This window comes from Silurus meridionalis, chromosome 4 (assembly GCF_014805685.1).
Source record: "Silurus meridionalis isolate SWU-2019-XX chromosome 4, ASM1480568v1, whole genome shotgun sequence".
Lineage (NCBI taxonomy): Eukaryota > Metazoa > Chordata > Actinopteri > Siluriformes > Siluridae > Silurus > Silurus meridionalis.
The window spans coordinates 7,317,974-7,344,992 of record NC_060887.1 but is presented as its reverse complement, the minus strand read 5'-3'; the positions used below and the strand labels follow the sequence as shown (position 1 = coordinate 7,344,992).

Genomic DNA, 27,019 nt, shown 5'->3' with positions numbered 1-27,019 from the left:
CACACTCGTCTCTGACCCTCGTCACGTATCCGCCGGAATCCTTCCTTCCTTTATTTTCTCTCTTTCATTTCCTTCTCTTCTCTTTTTTCATTTCTTTCCTTTCTCTTTTCTCTTCTTCTCTGCTCTTGTCCTTCTCTCTTCCATCCAACCTTGCTTTGATCCATCCTTTCTTCCTTTTCTCTTCCTTCTATTCTCTTCTTTTCTTTACCTTCTTTCTTTCATCCCACCTTCCATTTATTCATCCTTCCTCCTTCTTTCCTCTTTTACCTCCTTCCTCACTTCATTTTTTCTTTCTTCCATTTTACCCACTTTTTCCCCATCCATCATTTCTTTTTCTGTCTTTCCTTTTTCCCCTTTTCTTTTCCTTTTGTTTCTTTTTCCATCTGACTATGCTTTTCATCCATCCATCCTTCATTCCTTTCTCTTCTCTCTCTGTTTCTTCCTTATATTTTTCATCTTATTCCTTCTTTCTCTCTTCTTACCGTCTTTACTCCATTCTTCCCTCACTTTTTCCCTCTCCTTTCTTCCTCAGTGTGTGTGTGTGTGTGTGTGTGTGTGTGTGTGTGTGTGTGACCAGCATAAACACGTGTGTTGAGTCGGTGCACGCCCTCATGTGTGTTTTAATGTACACTGCAGTGCAGCTTCATCAGCGTTTCCATGGCGACGGCGACGCCAGGTTTCCCGAGCCAATGACACACACACACACACACACACACACACACACACACACACACACACACGCTGTGTGATGAAACCAAACAGAAAGTGAGTGACGGAGGAAAGAAAGGGGGAGAGAGGTGTTTTTTTTCTTTGCATCCTTCTCATCTTTCTGTCATTTCATTCCATTCCTTCACCCCTCACGTTTTCCTCCTTTCTTTTATTCCTCCTTTCCTGACTTTCTGCCTTTCTTCCCTTTTTTCCCCATTCTTCTTCCATCCGCACGTTCTGGCTTAATTTTTTTTTTCTCTCTTTCACCCTTTTCATTTTTTTCTTCTTTCTTTTCTCAGTTTCTTATAGTTTTCTCTTTCTTTCTTTCTTTCTTTCTTTCTTTCTTTCTTTCTTTCTTTCTTTCTTTCTTTCTTTTTTCAATCCCTCCATGTTTTTCCCCTGTTTTTACATCTTCCTGCTCCCTTCCCTCCTTTCACCCTTTCTTCCTTTATTTCATTCCATCCTTTCCATCATTCTTTTAGGAATAATGGTTGGTTTCTCCAGTTTCCTTGCTTTCTTGATTTCCATCAATTCCATCTTTCTTTGTTTATTAATTTTTTTTCTTCCTTCTTTCTTTCACTATAGAATCAGTACAGAAAGCAGGACAGTAGATTCAGTATCAGGGTCTGCAGTCACCTTTGGCAGATTTATTATGATTATTTTTTTGCTAGTCTTTATAACTTTGTAGAACGTTCAGGAGCACACGTGTGAAGAAGCACACGTCATGCAGATCATCCCTGAAGGCACATTTTGCTGCATGTCTTTGTTCACACTCTGTTGGTCCTCAAGTGCAGCCTGAGGATTTTTTTTGTATTTCGTGACTCAGCAAATTCTTCCTCTGTCCGTGGTGCTGATCTGCTGATGCCAAACTGTACATGTGGTGCGTCGTGGGTGCTCTGGCATCGGGGCAACTTCCTTTCTGCCCCCAGCCTCGTCAAGCCATCTTGGTGCTGACCTGGTTTACTTTTGTGGCTTTTGCTCTCTCTGGAGGCTTTACAACTTACACACACACACACACACACACACACACACACACACACAAACACTATACAACTATTTAAGAATATTCCATACATGTTGCTTATGTTAAACATCTTCGTCAGGATGTTGGTCCTTGTTTGCGAGGTATCAAACGGTAGATAAAAAAAAAACCACACGTGTGTGTATTGAGCCGCCTAACAGTATCAGGTGACATCCAGCCATAGAGTTACACCATTTTAATTTCAGCGGTAACCATGACAGGAAGAGGGCAGCGCAAGAAATCGATTCGCTTCCTCAAGTCTCTGAACGTTGGCCATGAGCCAGAAAGCAACTCAAGTTAAAAGCCTGGAAACCTTGCACCTGCGGAACCCAGCCCGGGCGTCTTTATTCAATTACTTGCTGTGTTTATTGAATAATCTTTTGCTCTCCACCATCGGCGCTGAAGAGAAGTTCGGATGCAAGGAAGTTTTTCAAACCGTACTGTGGATGCCGAGCAACCGTGGACTGCTAAAAATGGACTAACTGAAAATTTACCGTTGCTACAGGGAAGCAAATCTAACCCTGGTAGCTTCTGGTCCTGACCTACCTTGAAGGATGGTGTAACCCCTGAAATGTGGTACTGTAGGTTTGGGGCTCATTTTGACCAATCCTGGGTCAGGTGTGAAAGCGATCTGCTTGGTTATTATCAAACGTCAAATGAACCCTGTCCCTTCAAATGAGGCTAGAATCAGTCCTGGCTGAATCCCTGGGACTTTCTGGGAGGGGGGGATACATGTATAAGTTCCTAGAAAAGTTCCTGTGGTGGATGCACCTCTATTATACCTGCCCCTTGAATCGCCTCCTGAATGACTATGATGTGGGGGAAAATTTTTGCGCAACAAAGCACCTGGTCCATGAGCGTTTGAGCGAGGTGGTCTCGACTTGTTTCCTGTTGAAAGGTTTGGGATCTTACTTTTGCTAACCTACCAATTCTTGGTCAGGTGTCTGGTCAAGTCTGTAAAAAAATTCCTGGAACTCTGGTCTAGAAACCCAAAGCATTCCTGGGACTTTCTGGGGAGGGGGGGTACATTTCATGCAAGTTGTATTCTATATGTTTGTGACAAATCCAATCTTGACTCCCGGAAAAGTTCCTGTAGTGGAGCTGACCAATGAGCATTTGAGTGAAGTGGTCTCAACTTGCTTCCGGTCGAACCCTGAGAAAGTTGATCCTAAATTGATCCAAACATGCCCAATATGAAGTGCTGTAGGGGTTTTGGGGATCACTTTGACCGAACTACAAATCCTGGATCGGGTGTGGAAGCGATCTGCAGAGTGAAGTGGCGGGTTGCCACGTTAAATCCTTTAGGGATGCCTGGAAAAAAGCTTGTTATGGTCTTATTGATTGATCAAATCAGTTTTTCATAGGACTGGTACACGGTAATTAGATTCCCTTGTGGTACTGTGGGACAGGTGCTTGCTTTGAAATCGATGACATTTAATGCATCTATTAAACACTGGTTTATGTACCCTGCCCCCCCCAAACAAGGCCAGAATCGCTCCTGGAAAAGTACTTGATAGGTTCTGGTGGGATTGTTAGTTGTACCAGAGGGTCAGGATGTCCAATCAAGGTTCTGCTGTCTTTTATTGTGTTAATCTATGATATCAGGGGTTCTAATCCCTGTTCTTTTTGTGCAAGTGGTAGTTTAGTGCTAGTTCCAGTTCCAGTTCCATTGCTGCCAAGCTGCCCCCTGCTGGGCCCTTGAGTAAGGCCCTCAATATTTAAAAAAAAATAAAGCCAGATGTGTTCTGCAAAAGAATTTCCACCAGCCGCAGAAGGTTGTATGTACAAATCTGGAGCTTTCTTGTTTTAGGTCCGCCGTAATGCCATTTTTCAGATGACGATCTCTGACGTGATTTGAGTCGGCGATTCGTTCTCGTTGTCAGAATCACCTCCCTTTCCATCGCGCACCCGCTGATGTAATCAGGGACTCACCTGGGTGGATTGATGTCTGCTCTACCGAGGTTCTTCTCCATGTCTCAGTGTAGTTCCGGGTTGTCTTCCTGGTCGTGGTTCGTACTTTTGTGTCCAGAAACTGGACTGGACTTTTAGAGTTTTGCTTCGCAGCTGAGTAATTAAACATGGCTGCTTCCATGGCCCCCATTTCTGCTCGGGATCTCGGGGTCACGTGACCACACGTGCGTTAGATCGGAAGTAAAACATGATCTTAGCGATGGAGACATGATGTCACGTAGTGATATTTTTCTGAGTAACGAGGCGGGCGTTAGCGCTATCGCTGCTCCGGATGTAGCGCATTAGAACCGGCGGATTCGGTTTCTTCGGCATGAAAAGAAGTTAAAGAACTTCTGAAAGGCTTGAAGAAAAGTCAATTGAAGAATGACTCCATATCCCGATCGATAATCCTTCCTTACTTCCAGTCTAATCTCACACACACACACACACACACACACACACTTCCAGTTTAATGCGAATTACCGGCTAAGTAACATTGCAGTGCCGAATGTCGACGGCCGCATGCACGTAAGCCGAGAGGGGCTTCTGTCTGAAAGTCTGAACGTTACAACAGTGTGTATGATTCTCTCTCTCTCTCTCTCTCTCTTTCTCTCTCTCTCTCTCACACACACACACACACACACACACACACACACACACACACACACACACACACAAATATATATATATATATAAAGCACACACAGGCTTTCTGGTACCAGCGCTTTACCAGACAATATGGAGCCATTTCAGAGAAGAGAAGGAGAGATAAAGAGAGAGAACTGGGGAGTGAGACAGAGAAAATGACTTAAGAGAGAGAGAAGGAGCAAAAGGAAGAGATAGAGAGAGCGAAGGAGAAAAGAGCCGAAAGAGAGCAAAATTAACAGAAGGAGCAAAAGGAAGAGAGAGAGATGAAGCGAAGGAGAGAAGGAGCAAAGGGAGAGAGAGAGATGGAGCAAAAGAGAAGGAGCAATAGGGAGAGAAAGAAGGAGCAAAAGGAAGAGGGAGGAGAGAAAGAGATGGGGAAGAGAAAGAAGGAGCAAAAGATGAGAAAGAATAATAGATGGAGCAAAAGTGAGAGCTGGAGCAAAAGAAAGCGAGAGAGACGGAGCGGAAGAGTGAAGGAACCAAAAAAGAGAGAGAGAAAGAAGAAAGAGTGATAGCAGGATTAGAAGAGCAGTAGACGTGAGAGGGGTAAAGGGAATAACAGCTGCATGAGATTGTAAGTAGGTCAGGCTGAAGATGGAGAGAGACGGAGGAAAGAGAGACAGAATTTAAGGATAATGGGTAGGGCTTAATGGGGGAAGTCACTTAGCTACTTGTACACATGAGTGGCTTTGTGTGTGTGTGTGTGTGTGTGTGTGTGTGTGTGTGTGTGTGTGTGTGTGTGTGTGTGTGTGTGTCTGAGTCTTTATAAACCTGTGTGTGTGTGTGTGGGTCTGTGTCTAAATCTTTTTAAACATGTGTATGTGTGTGTTTATCTGAATGTGTGTGGGTCGATATCCAAGTCTTTAAAAACGTGTGTGTGTGTGTGTGTGTGTGTGTGTGCGTACGTGCACGTGTACGTGTGTGTATTTGAGTCCTTTTATAAACCTCTGTGTGTGTGTAGATGCAGCACAGGGCTTTTTTCCTCTGCAGAGAGTTTTTATCCATCATTCCACTCTCCATGCCTCAATTACATCACATCCCTCTCTCTCTCTCTCGCTCTCGCTCTCTCTCTCTCTCTCTCTCTATCTCTCTCTCTCTCTCTAGCTCTCTCTCTCTCTGTCTTTCTCTCACTCTGTCAGTACTTAGTGAGTAAAACTCCGCCGCTTTTTCTTCTCGTCATGCGTGTAAACGGAAATGGCGCAGTCCAGATCCATTGTTCCGTCCTCCGTCTCCTGCTTGTCCCGCGTTTGTGATCAAAAGAAGGATGAAAGGATGGAATGATGTTCAGGAAACGTCACATGTAGAGACGGTGTTTACACATTTAGACCCGATTCAGCGGTTTTTAGATCCAGACGTTCGAATTGAAATTCTGGCTTCTGATTGGTCAGAAGGTGTTGAATAATTGATAAACCTTCAAAAACATTGTACCCTGTTCTGCCAAAAATATTGGGACACCCGACTTTTTCCACCCAGTTGTGCTTCTTTTCCAAATGGTTAGCATGGAAAAATCAGGCTCACAGTTATCTTTGATCTAGGAGACTGTTCCTGCATGGCATTTGTGCACAAAGCGAGCTCCTTGAAGATATACTTTGCATCAGGTTGGAAGATTTCCTGCATCCTAACCTCAAAGCTCCAACACCTTTAGGATGAATGTACCCCAGGCCTCCTCACCTCCTCACCTACCATCAGTACCTGACTTTACTGTGGTGTAATGAATCTCCACGGAATCTAGTGAAACGTTTTCCCAGAAGAATCGACAACAAATGGGGACTCAGTTCGGAATGGGATGTTCACCTCGAATGAGGCTTTATATGGATATCTGTGGAAGTGCTTCAGCGGCACTGCGGAACGACTCGCTTTTGATTTATTACGCCCCTTTAAAGCGCTCTGGAAATAAACAACCTTGAAGCGCCTGCACATTTAATTCCAGACACCCAGTCCACCAATTTCGCAAATGGAAGAAAGGCTTGTGCTGAAAGTTCCAGCAAGACCCTGGAGTGTATCGCGTTACGATTCCAGGGGACTTTTATATGCAAATGAGCAGGAATGCAAGAAAAATTATACTAATAATTAAATTGAAATCAAAAATGTCATTTTTCAAATCTGTATTCTTTTGCATGCATGTCAGGTTATGACCAAACAAAATGTTTGTTTGTATATGATACAGTTTATATATATTTCCCCAAATTTCTAATTAAGTACCATAAATTCCTCGTAAGTTTCCAACTTGGAATATTTCCAATATTTCCTCTGATAGGAAGGATTATTTTTTGCAGTTTGAGAATTGTTTGACCAATCAGAATTGAGAATTTGTTAAATAAATTGAAGTCGTGTTTGTAAAAAAAAAACAACAAAAAAAACCATCAATTTGTCTGAAATAACGTTATCGTCTTTTCTTCGTTTTCCCTTTTTCTATTCCGAAGTACGTGGCATTCGGCTCGCTGCTCTTCATCCTCATCTCCATCTCGACGTTCTGCATGGAGACGCACGAGGCGTTCAACACCCTCTACAACCGGACGGAGAACGTGACCGTGGGCAATGTGACGCGCGAGGAGGTCGTCTACGAGGTGGTGACAGACAGCTGGCTGACCTACGTGGAGGGCGTGTGCGTGATCTGGTTCACCATCGAGGTGTTCACGCGCGTCGTCTTTTGCCCGGACAAGGCCGAGTTCTTCAAGAGCGCGCTGAACATCATTGACTTCGTGGCCATCTTGCCGTTCTACCTGGAGGTCGGTCTGAGCGGCCTCTCGTCCAAGGCGGCCAAGGACGTACTGGGCTTTCTGCGCGTCGTCCGGTTCGTGCGCATCCTGAGGATCTTCAAGCTCACGCGCCATTTTGTCGGGCTGCGCGTTCTTGGCCATACGCTTCGTGCCAGCACCAACGAGTTTCTCCTGCTAATCATCTTCCTCGCCCTTGGAGTGCTCATCTTTGCCACCATGATCTACTATGCCGAGCGCATCGGCGCCAGCCCCAACGACCCCACGGCTAGCAACCACACCAGTTTCAAGAACATCCCTATTGGGTTCTGGTGGGCCGTGGTCACCATGACGACCCTGGGCTACGGTGATATGTACCCAGAAACTTGGTCCGGCATGTTGGTGGGCGCTCTGTGTGCCCTGGCCGGCGTGCTCACCATTGCCATGCCTGTGCCCGTCATTGTCAACAACTTCGGCATGTACTACTCCCTGGCCATGGCCAAACAGAAGCTGCCCAAGAAGAAGAATAAACACATCCCCCGAGCCCCGCAACCCGGCTCGCCCAACTACTGCAAGCCTGACGCCCTGGCTATGGCCACCGCCTCGCCTCAGAGGATCCTGGGTAATGTGTTGGGCGGGGTCATTGGCTCGGGTGGCCTCACCGGAGACTGTCCACTTGCTCAGGAGGAGATCATAGAAATAAACAGAGGTGAGCAACATTTGATTTCATCCTTCATCAGACATGCACTTATGGGAGGAATAAATACAATACCGATACTACCAGACGTTTACTCGAATAACAAGTTCGGTCATTCGATTTTCTTCTCCTATTTACTAAACAAGTTCAGCTACAACTTTAGCAGCTGTGTGTACTTATTGCTATGGTGACGTTTTCAGTAAGGGAGAGGTTTCATGCCATTTTTGGAAGGGGTTTCGGGGTTTTTTGGATAAAATATTTTAGCACAACCGTTGCTGTAGTTGGAATTCCTTACATGTCACTCGTGAAGTATATTATTATATTATAAATTAAAAAGTAGCCTTAAATGTTTAGGCCACGCCTCCTGCCAGTCTCTGATGCTGATGAGTATGTCCTGAGAAAGGAAGTTATTCAGTGTTGTGTGGTTCTATAATGTCCTAACCCCTTACCTTAACTCTAAACTTTAAAAATTAAACTTCTAAAACCTTACTCTAATCCTATCCCTAACCTTCACCTTAACCCCAAACTAACCCCCTTTTCTAACCCTAAAACTAACCTTAACACCTTAACTACAACCTTCACCTTAACCCTAAACGTAACCCCCTAATCATAACCTTTACCTTAACCCTAAATGTAAGCCTAAACCAACACCTAGCCTTTTCCTTAACTTCGAGCCTAACCCTATCCCTAACTTTATTCTTTGCCTTAACTTAACCCTAACCCCTAAATTGTACCTAATCCCAAACCTAAACCCCAAATCCTAACCTTTACCTTGTCACCAAACATAATCCTAATCCCAAACTCTAACCTTTACCTTATTCGCAATCCGTACCCTAACCCCTTAACCACAAACCTAAGCCTAACTCCTATACTATAACCCCAAACCTAATCAATCAATCTTTATTTATATAGCATCTAACATCTACCAGGTAGAACCTATGTGCTGAACAAAGTGCAAGAGGCCAAACCTAACCCCTAATCCTAACCTTTACCTTAACCCCAAACCTACCCCCTAATCCTAATCCTAACCTTTACCTTAACCCCAAACCTAACCCCTCATCCTAACCTTTACCTTAATCCCAAACATAATCCTAATCCCAAACTCTAACCTTTACCTTAATCGCAATCCGTACCCTAACCCCTTAACCACAAACCTAAGCCTAACCCCTATACTATAACCCCAAACCTAATCAATCAATCTTTATTTATATAGCATCTAACATCTACCAGGTAGAACCTATGTGCTGAACAAAGTGCAAGAGGCCAAACCTAACCCCTAATCCTAACCTTTACCTTAATCCCAAACCTAACCTCTTATCCTAACCTTTACCTTAACCCCAAACCTAACTTCTAATCCTAACCTTTACCTTGATCCCAAACCTAACCTCTTATCCTAACCTTTACCTTAACCCCAAACCTAACTTCTAATCCTAACATTTACCTTAACCCCAAACCTAACCCCTAATCCTAACCTTTACCTTAACCCCAAACCTAACCCCTAATCCTAACCTTTACCTTAACCCCAAACCTAACCCCTAATCCTAACCTTTACCTTAACCCCAGACCTAACCCCTAATCCTAACCTTTACCTTAACCCCAGACCTAACCCCTAATCCTAACCTTTACCTTAACCCCAAACCTAACCCCTAATCCTAACCTTTACCTTAACCCCAGACCTAACCCCTAATCCTAACCTTTACCTTAACCCCAGACCTAACCCCTAATCCTAACCTTTACCTTAACCCCAGACCTAACCCCTAATCCTAACCTTTACCTTAACCCCAGACCTAACCCCTAATCCTAACCTTTACCTTAACCCCAGACCTAACCCCTAATCCTAACCTTTACCTTAACCCCAGACCTAACCCCTAATCCTAACCTTTACCTTAACCCCAGACCTAACCCCTCATCCTAATCTTTAACTTTATCCCCAAACCTAAACTTTGATTGAGGTACAATGCTAGCATGCTCCTATATTAGCCATATTAACCCCCTGAAACCCACTTTGATTGTCCCACTACAGTGAGAATAGTGAGGGTTGTTTCTGGAATCAGCTCCTGATATTCATTTATCCCTGAATATAACTGATTTGGTTGTGCAAGATTTGCCTTCCATAATGCTGAGTCATTCCTTCTGCAGGGTAGCTATAGCATAGACATAGCATTTAAGTGCACTTAGCGAACTGTGTGTGTGTGTGTGTGTGTGTGTGTGTGTGTGTGTGTGTGTGTGTGTGTGTGTGTGGTCAGTGTTCGTTTCCCAGGAGGTACCTCCATTATAAATGATTTCATATTTATGATCAACTAGTGAGTCCATATGCTAAGCATAAACACCACACACACACACACACACACACACACACACACACACACACACATTTGTTTTCAGCATACACAGCGCCACCAGTGAAGATCCCAGGAGGCTTTTAGCTCATAGGCTACAGAAACAGTGTGGGGGACTCCGCAGGTGCGGTCTGATAATAAATCATTCCTGAACGGCGGCCATTTTTAATTTTTCCTGTCTTTTCGTTCACTTGATTTCGTTCATTGGCTCCAAAGGTTGCGACAACACGTACACCATGAAAGTTCAGAGTTGGGTTACGCCCCTCCAACGTACACCCATGGTTCCTGAGTGGATAAAAGGCTGCAAAATGCTGGGCCCCTGAGCACGGCCCTTAACCCTCAACTGCTCAGTGTATAACATGAAATAGCTGGACATCACCCTGGATTAGAAATGATAGATACGTGTGTGTGTGTGTGTGTGTGTGTGTGTGTGTGTGTGTGTATATATAGGTGTCTCTGTGTGTAGTATCAATATGCAAGTATGTGTATATATGTGTGTGTGTGTGTGTGTGTGTGTGTGTGTGTGTGTGTGTGTGTGTGTGTATATATGTGTATGTATATGTGTATGTATCTTTGTACATGTATGTATGTATGTGTATATATATGTGTGTGTGTATGTATGAATATGCAAGTGTGTGTGTGTGTGTGTGTGTGTATGTATTAATATGCAAGTATGTGTATATATGTATGTATCTGTGTGTGTGTGTGTGTGTGTGTGTGTGTGTGTGTGTGTGTGTGTGTGTGTAACAATATAACAGTGACATTATTTCTCTCTTTCTCGTTCTGCACCTTTTCTTCTGCTGCTACAGTGTGTTTATTCCTCTTTCTTCCTTTCTTCTCTTCCTTTTCTCTTCTCATACCATACTGACTCTTCCTCCTCCTCCTCCTCTGTACTGCTGTCTCATCTCTCCATCCTTTCCTTTACTGTTTTCCATATCTCTCTCATTCTTTCTCCCTTCTTTCTCTCCTTCTCTTCCTCATTCTGGTTTTCTCTCCTATTTCCCTTTCTTACTCTTTCTATCTCTCTCCCATGTTCTTTTTCCTCCTCTCTTTCTCTCTCACTTCTTTTTCCCCATCTCTGTCATGTTTTCTCTTTTGGTTTTATCCTCCTCTCTTCTGCTTTTTCTTCCCTTTTCTCTCGCCCTCATCCTCCTTCCATCCATCCTCAACCACTTTCTATCTAAATTTTTTCCTTTCTTCTTTTTCTCCTCTCCTTACATCCTTCTTGCGCTTTCTCAAATTTCCTTTCTCTCCTCTCCCTTTCTCTTTTCCCTCCTTCTTCTTATCTCATCGTCCTTCTGTTCTATTTCTTTTTCACTCTCTCTCAATCTATTTTCTTTCAATTTCTTTGTCTCTACCACTCTCTTTTATCTCTTTATCTCACTCGTCTCCTTTTCTCCTTCGCTCTTTCTCGCCTTCTTTCCTTTTACATTTCTTATATTCCTCTCTCTCTCTCTCTCTCTCTCTCTCTCTCTCTCTCTCTCTCTCTCTCTCTCTGTAATTCACCTTCTTTATTTAAAAAATATTTCTGTAATTTTTCTCTTTTCCCTTTTCTCCATTTCACCTCTCCTTTCTGTAATTTTTCTCCTTCCAATTTTTCTTTCTCTCTCATCCCCACCTTTTTCTCCTTCATCCTTTCTCTCCATTTTCCATTTTCCCTTCTTTCCCTTTCTCCACTTCACCTTTTTGGTTATTTCTCTTTTCTTTTCTTTTTAAATTTTTCTTTCATTCTCCTCACTTTCTTTTTCCTTTTTTGCTTTCCCTTTTCTTCGCTTCACCTCCTCTTGCTCTCTCTTGTGTTTGTTGTTTTTGTTCTTTTTCTTCTTTCTCTCTCTCTCTTCCTCTCCTCCGTCCTTTCTATCCCTTTTCTTCTGCTCCTATCATTCCTCTCTTTCTCTTTTCTTCACCTTTCTCCACTTCACCTCCTCATTCGTTCTTTCCTTATTTCTTTTCTCTTTTTTATCCTTTTGTTTCCCGTCATTTCTCTCTTTCATCCTTTCTTTCAATATTTCTTCTTCTCTATTTTTGTCAAACTTCTTTCCCTTTCTCCACTTTACCACCTCTTTTTCTCCACATTTTTCTCTCTCTCTCTCTCTCCCCATCTGTCTTTCTCTCGATCAGACTCGAAGCAGAACGGTGATGCGGCGAGTGCGGCGCTGGCGAACGAGGACTGTCCCACCATAGACCAGGTGTTGAGTCCGGACGAGCGAAGTCCTTTGGGACGGACACGTGAGCGCTACCAACAGGACCGAGCCTGCTTCCTGCTCAACACACGTGACTTCAGACCTGCGGAATCCAACGTCCGGAAAGGTACACACACACCAAATGCACACACACACACACACTCTCATTTACTTGTACCGCCTTTTCAGTTGAATACACACACACACACACACACACACACACACACACACACACACGAATACTTGCTGTATTTCCTGGACTATTATTTGCTCCTAAATTGGCGCTAAAAACATCTCATTCACCCCCTGCTACAATTTACTCCCCCTAGTGGTAAATAAATTTGCCTTCGCTAGTTTTTTGTGATCCAGTTCATCCCAGAGCAGATCAGCAGGATTTAGGTGCAGTGACTGGTCAGGTTGTTCCATGACGGATATCACTCCAGACGACTGTTTGTCTGGTCGTACGGTGAATTCTGGTTCCGATGAGAGTTGTCTGTTAAAGTATGGAACGGTAGCAATGTTGGTTGAGGATTACGTTCATCTTTCGGAACCTTCCCTCCTCCAAAACAACCCCAAACCATTCCACGCCCCATTCCACCTGTGGGGGTGAAGGGAGTCTGATCGGATCTTCTCTTCTGGTGTCCGTCTTACACAAGTTCCTCTGGTAGAGACAACAAAACGTCCCAATTGGACTTCAGACAAAAGTATTTGCATTTGGTTGTACTTAAGTATCTGAAGTTTCTTTCTTTCAGCTTCTCCCACTAGGGGTCGCCCCAGCGGATCATCCGCATTTTTGATTTGGCAACGCAAAATCGCAACGCAACCCTCCCCATTTATCCGGGCTTGGGACTGGCACTAACAGTGGCTGGGGTCGGTTCCCTGACCGGGGGTCGAACCCGGGCCACAGCGGAGAGAGCGCCGCATCCCAACCACTAGACCACCAGGGGACCTACTTAAGTATCCGGAGTACAGCTTTATTACGGCTCTAATGTTCCTATTATCCTTTTTATTTCTGCTTAATCAACTGCGAAAAGCCTCAAATGTGACTCTCAGCACACTGATCATTTAATAGAATCATATTAACATGTCCACAAATAAAAAAGAATCGCGTAAATAATCTTACGGGTGTTGTCAAGTTTGAGTTTCTTCATCGTTTATTCCTCTCTAAATGTTCTGCTTGCTGTTGAACCGATGCTGAACTGTAGGTCGGTGATCGGTGGATACACCAAGCGCCGATCGGAACACGTTGAGTAAAAAGTACAATATTTGACTTGTAGTCAAATATAGTGAAGTTACAGTAAAAGTCTCAGATAATAAACAAGTACAGAAACGGAAAAAAGCGACTTAAGTCTAAGTCCGAACGTCTTGAGCGTGCCCAACAAAGGAAAAGTGTCTTGCAGTCCAGAAAATGCACCACACACAAACACACAAACACACACTGACGTGCTGCAGGAGGCAGACGTCCATGTATCGGCAAGTTTTTGCGTTGTTTGTGTCTGCGTGGTGAGAGTCACGGGTAGGTTTTGTCCACATTTGGCGACGTGCGGTGGGCAGGTCGATTTCCGTTATTTTTCAAATGATAAAAATTGGGTTATTAATGTTAATTGAAATTTACGCCAGTCACGAGAGTAAAGTAATGTCTTGGTTGCCGTGGAAACCTGACCAAAAAAAATTACATTTATGGAAAAATTCGAAGCAAGTTATCACGTCCTCGGAAAGACTGCAAGTCGCTGAAGGACAGGGCGGGGCTAGGCGGGGATGGGCGGGGTTACACTGCGTTAAAGCTTAAAGCGTAAAGTTTTCTTGGTCCCCAGTTGCAGAATGTATAGAAACCTACCTTACGCTCTTTGTATGTACCTGTAGGCCTTATCTGTGTGTGTGTGTGTGTGTGTGTGGCACTGGTTGGGTTTACCTGCCTCACATGTTCACATGAAAGAACTTCAACTAATTATGGAACTACAGAATATTCTTGTGTGTGTGTGTGTGTGTGTGTGTGTGTGTGTGTGTGTGCTTGGTGTTATCTCACCCCCCTTTGTATTGTCTCTCTCTTCAGGTTGTGTCATATCACGCGTTTGTATGTGGGCTTCTTCATTCTACTTCCTGTTTTAGTGTCCCCCTTGTCCTCTCTGTGGAGTGTGTGTGTGTGTGTGTGTGTGTGTGTGTGTGTGTGTGTGTGTGTGTGTGTGTTTTGTGACGTTTATGTGATGTGGCTTATTCTAAAGTGTTTTGCCCTCCTTTTCTTTCCCGCCCTGTCGACTGCAGCGACTTTCAGCCCTGGTTGCGGGGCAATAGTTTCCTCCAGGGCTGAAGGTCAAATTGAAGTCGGAGTGAGGTTGTGTGTGTGTGGTGTCCTCGGATCTGAGACGAAGACGAAGTGAGAGGGAAAAAAATACGAGACAGATGATACTTCACACACACAACCTCGAGACTTCAGGTCTGTGTGTGTGTGTTTGTGAGGTTCGTTGACGAGTTGAGTTGGTGTGAGACGTGGGGACACACACTGATATGTGGTTGACAGTTTGACAGACACAGGGACATTTGGACAGACACTTAGATAAAAGGAAGGAATCAAGTCTTAGACACATGCAGCAACCCAATAAACCCCTAACATCCTACAAACTAAACCCCTAATACACTAAACCCCTAATACACTAAACCCCCAACATCCTACACACTAAACCCCTAACACACTAAACCCCTAATACACTAAACCCCTAATACACTAAACCCTAACATCCTACACACTAAACCCTAATACACTAAACCCTAACATCCCACACACTAAACCCTAACATCCTACACACTAAACCCTAACATCCTACACACTAAACCCTAACATCCTACACACTAAACCCCTAACACACTAAACCCCTAATACACTAAACCCCTAATACACTAAACCCCTAACATCCTACACACTAAACCCCTAATACACTAAACCCCTAACATCCCACACACTAAACCCTAACATCCTACACACTAAACCCTAACATCCTACACACTAAACCCTAACATCCTACACACTAAACCCTAACATCCTACACACTAAACCCCTAACACACTAAACCCTAACATCCTACACACTAAACCCTAACACACTAAACCCCTAACACTAAACCCTAACATCCTACACACTAAACCCCTAACACACTAAACCCCTAATATCCTACACACTAAACCCTAACATCCTACACACTAAACCCCTAACACTAAACCCTAACACACTACACCTAACATCCCACACACTAAACCCCTACTACACTAAACCCTAACACCCTAACACACTAACATCCTACACACTAAACCCCTAATACACTAAACCCCAACATCCTACACACTAAAACCCTTATATCCTACACACTAAACCCCTAACATCCCACACACTAAACCCTAACACACTAAACCACTAACACCCTACACACTAAACTCCTAACACACTACACCCTTACATCCTACACACTAAACCCTAACACACTAAACCCCTAACACCTACACACTAAACCCCTAATACACTAAACCCTAACATCCCACACACTAAACCCCTAATACACTAAACCCCTAACATCCTACACTAAACCCTAACACTACACACTAAACCTAACACACTAAACCCCTAATACACTAAACCCTAACACCTACACACTAAACCCCTAACATCCTACACACTAAACCCTAACACACTAAACCCCTAATATCCTACACACTAAACCCCTAACATCCTACACACTAAACCCTAACACACTAAACCCCTAACATCCTACACACTAAACCCTAACACACTAAACCCCTAACATCCTACTCACTAAACCCTAACACACTAAACCCTAACATCCTACACACTAAACCCTAACACACTAAACTCTAACACACTACACACTAAACCCTAACACACTACACACTTACCCGTAACACCCTGCACACTGAACCCCTAACACCCTACACACTAAACCCCTAACACACTGCACACTAAACCCCTAACACTTGACACACTAAAACCCTTAAAGCGCTCATCCTACACACTAAACCCCTAACACACTAAACCCTAACATCCTACACACTAAACCCCTAACACACTAAAACCCTGAGACGCTGCACACTAAACCCTAACACCCTGCACACTGAACCCCTAACACCCCACACACTAAACCCTAACACACTGCACACTAAACCCCTAACACTTGACACACTAAACCCTAAAGCGCTCACATCCTACACACTAAACCCTAACACACTAAACCCTAACATCCTACACACTAAACCCCTAACACACTAAACCCTAACATCCTACACACTAAACCCCTAAAACACTAAACCCCTAACATCCTACACACTAAACCTAACACACTAACATCCTACACACTAAACCCTAACACACTAAACCCCTAACATCCTACACACTAAACCCTAACACACTAAACCCTAACATCCTACACACTAAACCCTAACACACTAAACCCCTAACATCCTACACACTAAACCCTAACACACTAAACCCTAACACACTAAACCCTAACATCACACTAAACCCCTAACACACTAAAACCCTGACACGCTGCACATTAAACCCTAACACACTACACACTTACCCGTAACACCCTGCACACTGAACCCCTAATACCCTACACACTAAACCCCTAACACACTGCACACTAAACCCCTAACACTTGACACACTAAACCCCTAAAGCGCTCATCCTACACACTAAACCCCTAACACACTAAACCTAACATCCTACACACTAAACCCCTAACACACTAAACCTAACATCCTACACACTAAACCCCTAAAACACTAAACCCCTAACATCCTACACACTAAACCCCTAACATCCTACACACTAAACCCTAACACACTAAACCCCTAACATCCTACACACTAAACCCTAACACACTAAACCCCTAACATCCTACACACTAAACCCTAACACACTAAACCCCTAACATCCTACACACTAAACCCCTAACACACTAAACCCCTAACACACTAAACCCCTAACATCCTACACACTAAACCCCTAACACACTAAACCCTGACACGCTGCACATTAAACCCTAACACACTACACACTTACCCGTAACACCCTGCACACTGAACCCCTAATACCCTACACACTAAACCCCTAACACACTGCACACTGAACCCCTAACACTTGACACACTAAACCCTTAAAGCCCTCACAACCTGCACACCCTACATACCCTGCACACTAAACCCCTAACACCCTACACACCCTACACACCCTGCACTCTAAACCCCTAACACCCTGTGCACACACAAACTTAAGCATGTGACTTCCCACCCTGAGCCTCTCCACATGACAGGAAACTTGACGGTAGCATTGCCCAGAAAATCCTGTTAGCGTTATCATTAGCATAATTATTAGCAATATCATTAGCATTATCAGACCGTTTGAGTGGTTGTACAGCCTTTGTAGCAAAGTAGAATCTGGGAAATATGTTTGTTTTTTGTGTTTTTTAAGGTGATACTCTACAGTGTGTGTGTGTGTGTGTGTGTGTGTGTGTGTGTGTTTGTATTGATATTTGTGTTTTGAAAGGGTTCATTTCTTCCACACATTAGCACTTTTTAGATCACCTCACATACTCCACTGTTGTCGTTCACATGTTCATCTGCATGACCTTTGACCTCAGCATGACCTCAGCTCCTCTGTACCTACTGTGTGCCTTCAAACATCAAAACCAGCCGTTTAGGGTGTGGCGTTTAACACGCCATAACCAGCGCAACAGGAAGTTCCAGAGGCTAGCCGATTAGCCGCGTCTGCACGACTGTGGCTACGCTAACCTGCTACGGCGCTTCTGTGGTTTCCGGGGGTTTGTTTGTAAAACATCACGAGCTCACAGGTTACAAAGCTACATATTCTGTTCCATATCTACACACAAGTACACAAACAAATACACACACAAGTACACACAAATACACACAAGTACATACAAATCCACACAAGTACACACCATAACATGCAAATATACACAAACACACATAGGTACACAGAAACACACAAATACATGCAAACAAATACATACAAGTACACACAAGTACATTTAAGCACACACAAGTACACACAAATACATGCAGGCACACACATAAACACAAGCACATGCAAATACACACAGGTACACACAAGTACATAGAAACACACACAAGTACATACAAATAAACACAAGTAAACACAAATGCACAAGTACATACAAATACACAAGTACTTACAAATATACAGAAGTACACACAAATTTACACGTGCATACAAATACACACAAACGCACACAAAAACAGAAATACACACATTTTCCAGAATGCTAGTCAATGTTTGAGGTGGTTCAATGCTAGGTTCTGGGTTCAAACATGCTATAGCCATGTTTGTTTTGGATTAGCATGTTTTCTAGAAATCCAGTTAACAGTTGATGCGGTTTTGTGTTACTCTGTGGGCTAAAACATGTTCAATCCATGCTAATTAAAAATGTATTTGTGTATATCAATGTTAGCTCTTTTGTTTGGATGTTTTCTAGAATGCTAGTTAACATTTGAGGTGATTTCATGCTAGATTATAGGTTCAAACCGTATATCCATGCTAGGTCAAGATTTATGCGGTGTATGTTAATACTAGTTTTTAAGTTAACTTGTTTTCCACATTGCTAGTTAAAGTTTGCAGGAGATTAATGCTTGGTGATAAGTTGAAACATTTTATAATCATGCTAGTTCACAATGTAGCCTGTCAATTTTAATGCTAGTTTGTAGGTTTACTTGTTTTCTAGAATTCTAGTCAACATTTGAATGGATTTTATGCTAGGTGATGGGTGTAAACATGTTCTACCCATGCTAGTTCATGGTGTAGCCTATGAATATTAATGCTAGTTTGCAGGTTAACTTATACTATACATCGCTAGTCAACATTTGAGGTGGTTTAATGCTATGTTTTAGGTTTTATTACAGCCATGGTAGTTCATGATTCGTTTTGTGCGGCTTAATGATTTTTGGGTTAGCATGTTTTCCAAAATGGTTGATGCGGTTTAGTGCTAGTTTGTATGCTAAAATGAGTTTGATCCATGCAAGTTAAACATTTATTCTGTGTACATCAATGCTAGTTCTTTTAAATAGGGTGTGTTCTATAATGCTAGTTAACATTTGAGGCAGTTTAATGGAGGGATATGAGTTCAAAGATGTAATAGCCATGCTAGTTTAGGATTTATTGTGTGTATTATTAGTTTGGGATTATCACGTTTTCTAGAATGCTAGTCAATATTCAAGGCATTTAGATGCTAGTTTATGGCTTGGAACCATGTTTTCTTGAACGTAAACATCTTGAAGGTTACACCCATGCTAGTTCTTTGCAAGTTAGCGAGTGTTCCGGAGCTGCTAGCGAACTGCAACCGTGTAATTGATACAAGACGCCCTGTAGGCTCGGCACAAACCCCAGACTCGAAGGTATCTGCGGTGCTTGAAACAGTAAGAGTCGAAACATGTACAGAAGGTTGGAGAATGCGAAGCTGGTTTTGATGTTTGCGCCCTCTGTCCATGTCTGTCACTCTTCATGACTCATTGTTGCTTTGCCCATGACTCTAACACTCATCTCATTCTCCATCCATCTCCAGGCCGCCAGTGCAGCGCCAGTATTTCTTAGCTGTGTGACTGTGGGTAGGTATTCATATCACAATCACACACTCACACACACACACACACTCGCACTCGAATGACCATCGGTGGGTGGGGACTCATCATATAACTGGTGTATTTTAAGAACGCGGTATAATTTTGTGTGTGTGGTTGGGGGTCATTAATTTCTTGCTATTTATCAAATGGATATGGTCTCTATTCTGGTATCTATTGGTCTGATGTAAACTATACCAAGAGTTTCAGGTTTATGCATTTAATATGAAGTTGGACTGACCGCTGGCCTCCATCCAAAACATTCATGCCCATTCATTCATCCATCTATCACTTAGTTATTTTCCTTTTATGTTCAATTTCTTGCTATAAATTGCTGTCCCACTGGAGACCCCTTGCATATACAAGCATTTGATCGAAGCATATATACGATATATGCACGAATGTTTGTGGACACCTGAGCACAACATTGGTATCGGCTACTTTTTGAACATCCCATTCCACATTCACTGCCATTTTGCTGTTCCGTTTGTCTGAGATGATGTTTCACTAGATTTTATGGAAATGTGTGGACTTTCATTCAGCCAGTAAAGTCGGGTACTGATGAGGAGCTCCTGGGGTTGAAAAATACATCCTAAAGGTTTTCAATAGGATTTAGAGGTCTATAACAGGAGACTTCCCACATCTTTCAACCCCATGGAAAGCATTTACATTTGTGGCATTTGGCAGACGCCCTTACCCACAACATAGTCATTTTATACAACTGAGCAGTTGAGGGTTCAGGGCCTTGTTCAAGGGCCCAGCAGTGGCAGCTTGGTGGTGCCAGGGTTTGAGCTCACAACCTTTCGAAAGCATATGTCCATGCAACTGGCTTTGTGCGTATGTCCTGTACATATGGCTGGAAATACTTGGTCCACCACAACTGAATTGCTGAACGTAGACTTGCACAACTGAAGGAAACTTAGATCATAGCACTTCCCCCACAGGCTTATACATTAAACATCAATCACTTACCATTTAAGCAAACAGGTAAAGAGCTCCATTGGATAATTCCTGCAGTGATTAATGATTTAAGCTGCAGCAAACTATTTATGCAGCAAGGAGCTTTTCATTTCTTATACAACCACGTCTGAAGACCTATCCTGTGGTCATGCGAACGTTTACATCAGGCAAACAACTGAAACTGCTGCGACTCGGTCTAAAACTGTCCAACACATTTAATAGAACCTGGAAGGACCCCGGTGAACCTTCATCCTTTAGGAAGAAATGCGGTCAGAAAAAATCTTGAATGGTGGTGATTTGGTGAAAAAAAAACAAGAATGAAACTCGTCTGTAATTTGAAGAGAACTTGTGGGACTGGTAATAAACCTCTGTGTAGCCTTCAGAAAACCACTAATCAGTGAGACTCATTGGGAGGGGAAAACGTTGGAGATTGTTAAGGAGCATAAAGATTGATCTGTGAAGCAATGGAAAAAATGGTCATGTGGTATGATGAGTCCAGATTTACCCTGTTCTAGAGTAATGGGCACATTAAGAGAGGAGAGAATGGAGAGAATGATGAAGTGAATAGTGTTAACTGGACAAACTGGTGGGGGAGTGTTATGATCTGAGGACACATCGGATGGTAAAGCCTTGGTTCAGCAAAGTCTAAGTTCAGCAATTCTGTTGGTCAAGTCTAGGTTCAGCAGTTGATCAGGTCTAGGTTCAGCAGTTCTGTTGGTCAAGTCTAGGTTAAACACAGTCTAAGTTGAGTAATTTAGTTGGTCAAGTCTAGGTTCAGCAGTTCTGTTGGTCAAATTTGGTTCAGCAGGTCAGTTGGTCAAGTCCAGGTTCAGCAAAGTCTAGGTTTATCAATTCACTTGGTCAGGTCTAGGTTCAGCAGTTCAGTTGGTCAGGTCTAGGTTCAGCAGTTCAGTTGGTCAGGTCTAGGTTCAGCAGGTCAGTTGGTCAAGTGTAGGTTTAGCAGGTCAGTTGGTCAAGTCTAGGTTTAGCAGGTCAGTTGGTCAAGTCTAGGTTCAGCAGTTCAGTTGGTCAGGTCTAGGTTCTGCAGGTCAGTTGGTCAGGTCTAGGTTCAGCAGTTCAGTGTGTCAAGTTTGGTTCAGCAGGTCAGTTGGTCAAGTCTAGGTTCAGCAGTTCTGTTGGTCAAGTCTAGGTTCAGCAGTTCTGTTGGTCAAGTTTGGTTCAACAGGTCAGTTGGTCAAGTCCAGGTTTAGCAAAGTCTAGGTTTATCAATTCACTTGGTCAGGTCTGGGTTCAGCAGTTCAGTTGGTCAGGTCTAGGTTCAGCAGTTCAGTTGGTCAGGTCTAGGTTTATCTCAAATTGTGAAAACTTGGTTCAGGGAACATGGGGCATCATTTCCACCCATGGATTGGCCACCACAGATTGCAGACCTTAAACCTATTCAGAATGTTTCTGATCCAATGGAGACTACATAACAGTCCGATTCTTCCATCACCAATGCAAGATCTTGGTGAGAAATTAAGACCATTTTCCAATCAGATATTACTTGTGAGACTTTTATGACCCCCACTGTGCTGGCAAGATGTTTCACTAGATTTGGAGATATCTGGAGATTCATTCAGCCACAAGATGGGTGTTAGTAAAGACAGGTACTGATGGACTAGCTTTGTGCACAAACGTGATGCTGGAACAGGGTTGAATTCACACATTGCTGTAAAAATCTGGTGTACCAAAACCTTTTTCTTTTTTTTTTCGTAATATTATCCAACCCTAATTATTTGCTACACTTGAGGAAGACATGAATAGCCGATCTGACATAACGACTGAATTCCGCCCGAGCGTGTGTTTCTCTCGACATTATTTGCGTAGCATTTTTACCTGTTGCCTTCCACAGCCAGTGTGTGTACGTATGCATATGTGTTCGTGTAAGTGTGTGTGTTTGCATGTGTCCGGATCATTCATTTAAAGAGGGACATGTCTGGGTTTATTTACTTCCTTTTCCTCATCCTAACACACTCTCCTTCCAGCTAACACGCACTCTTTCCAACTAACACACACCAGAAAAGAGATCGATTGCAAACAGAGAAGGGGGAAAAAGAATCAAATGTAGATACTTGCATTCTCACTTCAGTGTCTGGTCATGTAAACTGAATCTGAATAACCAGGAATGTATCCTGTGCCCATTCATGTTTTTGTTTGTCATGTTTGAGAACCTAGTGAAGGTTTTATGACCACACAGTCAAGGGAAGTGTGATATAACGAGCTGCTGGAGGTCGCTGAGGCATGATGTTTGTTCAAATTAGGAGCAATGTCCTTCTAGTGTGTCCCAAACATTCACTGCTTAGTCAAGAAATCAGACAATCAGAAGGCAGCAATTTGGCACGTAAAACCAGGCTAACCCCCGAAAGTTTGGGGAACGCACCTCTAGTGAGCAATAAAGGCATGACAGATGGGTCGAAATGAAGGTCAAAATGTGTGTATATATATATATATATATATATATATATATATATATATTTTTTTTTTTTTTTTTTTTCTTCACTAATCTCCATTTATGATTTTCTCTATTAAAAATAAAGTTCATACACCCAAAGCAATATACCCTAGCATTTTTTTTCAATCTAGAATTTAGACCGAAGAGCTTCTACATCTTCCAACCCATGTAAAGCATATCTTCATGGAGCTGGCCTCCATGCTGGAACAGGTTTGGGTCTCCTAGTCCATTTAAAAGTGTCCTATACAAACTATGTGCTTCCAATTGAACAGAATGTGAAACATCTGGCTGGAAAAGTCGCGTGTGCGTGAGAGCTTCAAAAGGCATTTACATTCATGCCACTTTTCCCTACTCCTACAACTGAGCAGTTATGGGGTTGAGGGGCTTGCTCAGGGGCCCAAGAGTGGCAGCTTGGTATGAATGAGATTTGAACTCACAAACTTGGGATCCAAAGTCCAATGGCTTAACACTTTAATCATTATGTTGCATGAAGCACATTTTTTCTCAAATTTAGATTGTGAACTCATAATGGATCGAGGGGCCCGAGTTGTCCAAAATTGGGACAATCCTACATGGGTCCGATCCGTGTCCAGAAAACGATTTCCAACTTTTTTTTTGACTAGACGTGACTTCGGGACACACTGTTACTTCTCATTAAGGACGCTTAGTCCATGTTGGCTGCTGATATCAGTACAAAATGGGGTCCTTGGTGGCCTCCAGCAGCACTGAGCGTCTCCTCGCCGTAGTACCGAATCTAGACCTCCGTGCCACTCTGTCTCTAGTCGTTCGAAACACATGTAATGCCCCGTATCCATGGGACGTGTTTCCTTCAGCTGACAGAGTTCTATATGAGTTCAGTGAACAATTGTGTGTATATAAGTGTGATAAGTGTGTGCGTGTATATAAGTGTGTGTGTGGTGGATTTTATTGGACGGAAATGTACGAAGTGATTCATAACACGCCTTTTCTTGTTTTGTCCTGTCTTGTCCCTTGTGTGTGTGTGTGTGTGTGTGTGTGTGTATATGTGTGTGTGTGTCTTCTTGATGTCCTCCCTTTATTTGAACATTCCTTTGAGTCCCTCTCATTTCATTTCTGCTCCATCAACTTCCGTTTGCTCTCACTAACTCCATCGGAACTCACTTTCAAACCAACAAAAATTTATTTAACTACTAACTGACTAATCCAACCCCAAAAAAAAACGTTTAGCCACAGGCTACGAGAAATCCCGCAGCTTGAACAACATATCGGGAATGGCAGGGTCCTCGCTGCGTTTGACGCCGATCACCGGCGCGCCCTTCGACCCCTACGAGGCCCCGGGACCCCTGCGCCGCTGCCGCTCACCCATCCCTTCCATATTGTAGAGCGAAACAAATAAAAAAACAAACACATAAACGCTAGAAACTCAGGACAGGGGAACAGCAAGAGGCGAAAGGAGGCTCCAGTCTCTCAGTGGAAATCAATGGGGAAGCAATAACCATCGTGAAAGTTCGAGAGGTCTTCCTTCGCCGTCTTCGTCCACTCGGCTTCAGGTGCATGCGTATTAAGTAGTGCTGAGAGAAGACACACACACACACCCTAGTGAGATCCACGATTAAAGATTAGCTAGAAATTTGTTTAAAAAAAAAAAAACGGAAAACGTCTTAGCCGTAGGTTCACACTAGGTGGTGGGATTATACGTGTACATGTAGGCAGAATTTGTAGTTAAACGCAAAAAAAGAAACTTTACGCGCTAAAATTCATCCTGGCTTTGATGTCCAGCTAGCGAGAACCGGCTTTATATATACCTTCACCATAGGAGTCGAACTTCTGCTACTTCCTGTCGGATTCCACGAATAAGGTAAAAAAAAAAAACTCTGCAAGGATGAAATGGAACACCGAAGAAACGTCAGGATTCAGGATACGTCATTCCAGACGATTTTTATTTACTGTTCCCTTTAGCGTGATTAGCATCGAATCCGTCAGGGTCAATTGTTCCTCACCCCTTATCGCTCACTAGTGTGAACCTCGAAGTAGAAAGCGGTGTGTGTGATTGTGAATTCTACACTAAAGCTATAGTTCTTCATCCTCATCACTCGAGCGAGATTTCCGGGACGACGACAAGAGCGCCCTCTACGTCTGACATTTCACTAACCTCGCTCAAGGGACCGAAGGACCATCACGAAATTTTGATTGCGTACACGAGTGCACACTAGTGTATATATGATATAATATATGATCCTTATGCAAACAGGTTTAAAAAATAAAAGTTTGAAATAGAATTATCTACTACTCGAGCGAATAATAACGGCAATATATATCTTATTTTTTTTGCTTACTAGCTATTGTTCTATTTATATACAGATAACGGAGCTGCTTCATTCACTCATTCATTCGACCACTTTTGTTTGTTACTTCCTTTAATTTTTTTATATATCTTTTTTATTTTTACATTCTTGCCATATTTGTTATTGGGTGGGTTTTTTCTTTTTTCATTTTGTCCAGTTTTTTTTTTTTTTTATCTGCATTTGTACAATAAATAAATTAAAAAAAAAATTTAAAATAAAATATATATAATGCCTTCATATAATCATGCTAAAATATACAATTTGGGCATTAAAAAGCATTATAATTTTTTCTTTTTTTTTATTATAGAAATACATTTTATTTTTAATTTTTTTTACAACAAACTTACATTTATTTTTGGGCATATATGCAATATACCAGTCATAATGTTGGAAACAGAGGTCATGCACAAATCTTTTTTTTTTCACTAATAAAAAAAAAAAACATGTGTTGCTTAATAGAGTTCTGATCAGTGTATGTAGTAGATCAGAAAATTTGAAGATGATGACGATGCTCCTACTTTAGAGCTTCTCCTTGCTATTTTTTCCTTTGTAACGTCCTGTCGTTTTTTTTCTTTGTTTGTTTTTCTGACCGATTTTCCCCCCCAATGTATTTTCAAGATGTTTTTTTATTGTAAAAGCATTCCCGTTACCTCGTTTATATATGATATATACGCAAAGTGTAATTATATCTGTGTATCTTTTTTGTTTGATAAATATATATATATATATATATATATATATATATATATATATATATATATATATATATATATATATATATATATATATTACATTACAGTCTGGTCAGACTGAGTGCTTCCAGAATTTTGAGAAAATAAATCAATAAAATGCAGACAAAGCCATTTTTTAAGAAAAATGAATGCTTCCTTGGAATAAAAACAGTAATAATAAGTAAAATAGTATATTGCAATAATTGCAGATAACTGTGTAGGTAGGTGATGATGTATTAGCATTAGATGTCACTTAGTTTCCTAACACAGAATCAGTCAATCTGGGAGCCATTTTGTTTTAAACATGGCACCCCATCATTGCGAATCTTGGAGATTTCTAGAAATTTATGCTTGTTTTCCGTAGCAGGAGTAAATCAGGAATGTAAACCGAAAGGCTAGAATGGAAGTCATTCAAGGGTTCCTAATAGAATCTAAGAGAGAAAAACATGAATCGTCTAAAAACCACTCGCTGCTGCTGAGGATATTTCCACAGGAACAGCCTGAAGATCCATGATGTGCATTAGTGTATTATGGGGACATTTGGTACCCAACACAATCTCTTTTAATGCATTTTGGGGACACTTTCTTTTAGAGTACAATGGGAATATTTTTTACACAAACACACTTTCTCTTTTAATGCATTATGGG

The 27,019-nt window shown here is 42.3% G+C and overlaps 1 protein-coding gene across 7 annotated transcripts in view; it reads left to right on the top strand.

Moving 5' to 3' along the window:
* kcnc3b (potassium voltage-gated channel, Shaw-related subfamily, member 3b) overlaps nt 1-27,019 on the top strand; it is a 55,292-nt gene that overhangs the window by 20,806 nt on the left and 7,467 nt on the right. For 2 of the 7 annotated variants that reach the window (XM_046846984.1, XM_046846985.1), the window contains exons 3-4: nt 6,751-7,732; nt 12,181-12,369. In XM_046846984.1, coding sequence (XP_046702940.1) covers nt 6,751-7,732; nt 12,181-12,369 — 1,171 coding nt within the window. Of the gene's footprint in view, nt 1-6,750; nt 7,733-10,868; nt 11,006-12,180; nt 12,370-14,295; nt 14,317-19,849; nt 19,893-24,522; nt 25,575-27,019 lie in introns of those variants that run through there. The other 5 variants (XM_046846980.1, XM_046846983.1, XM_046846982.1 and 2 more) reach the window with 5 other exon arrangements.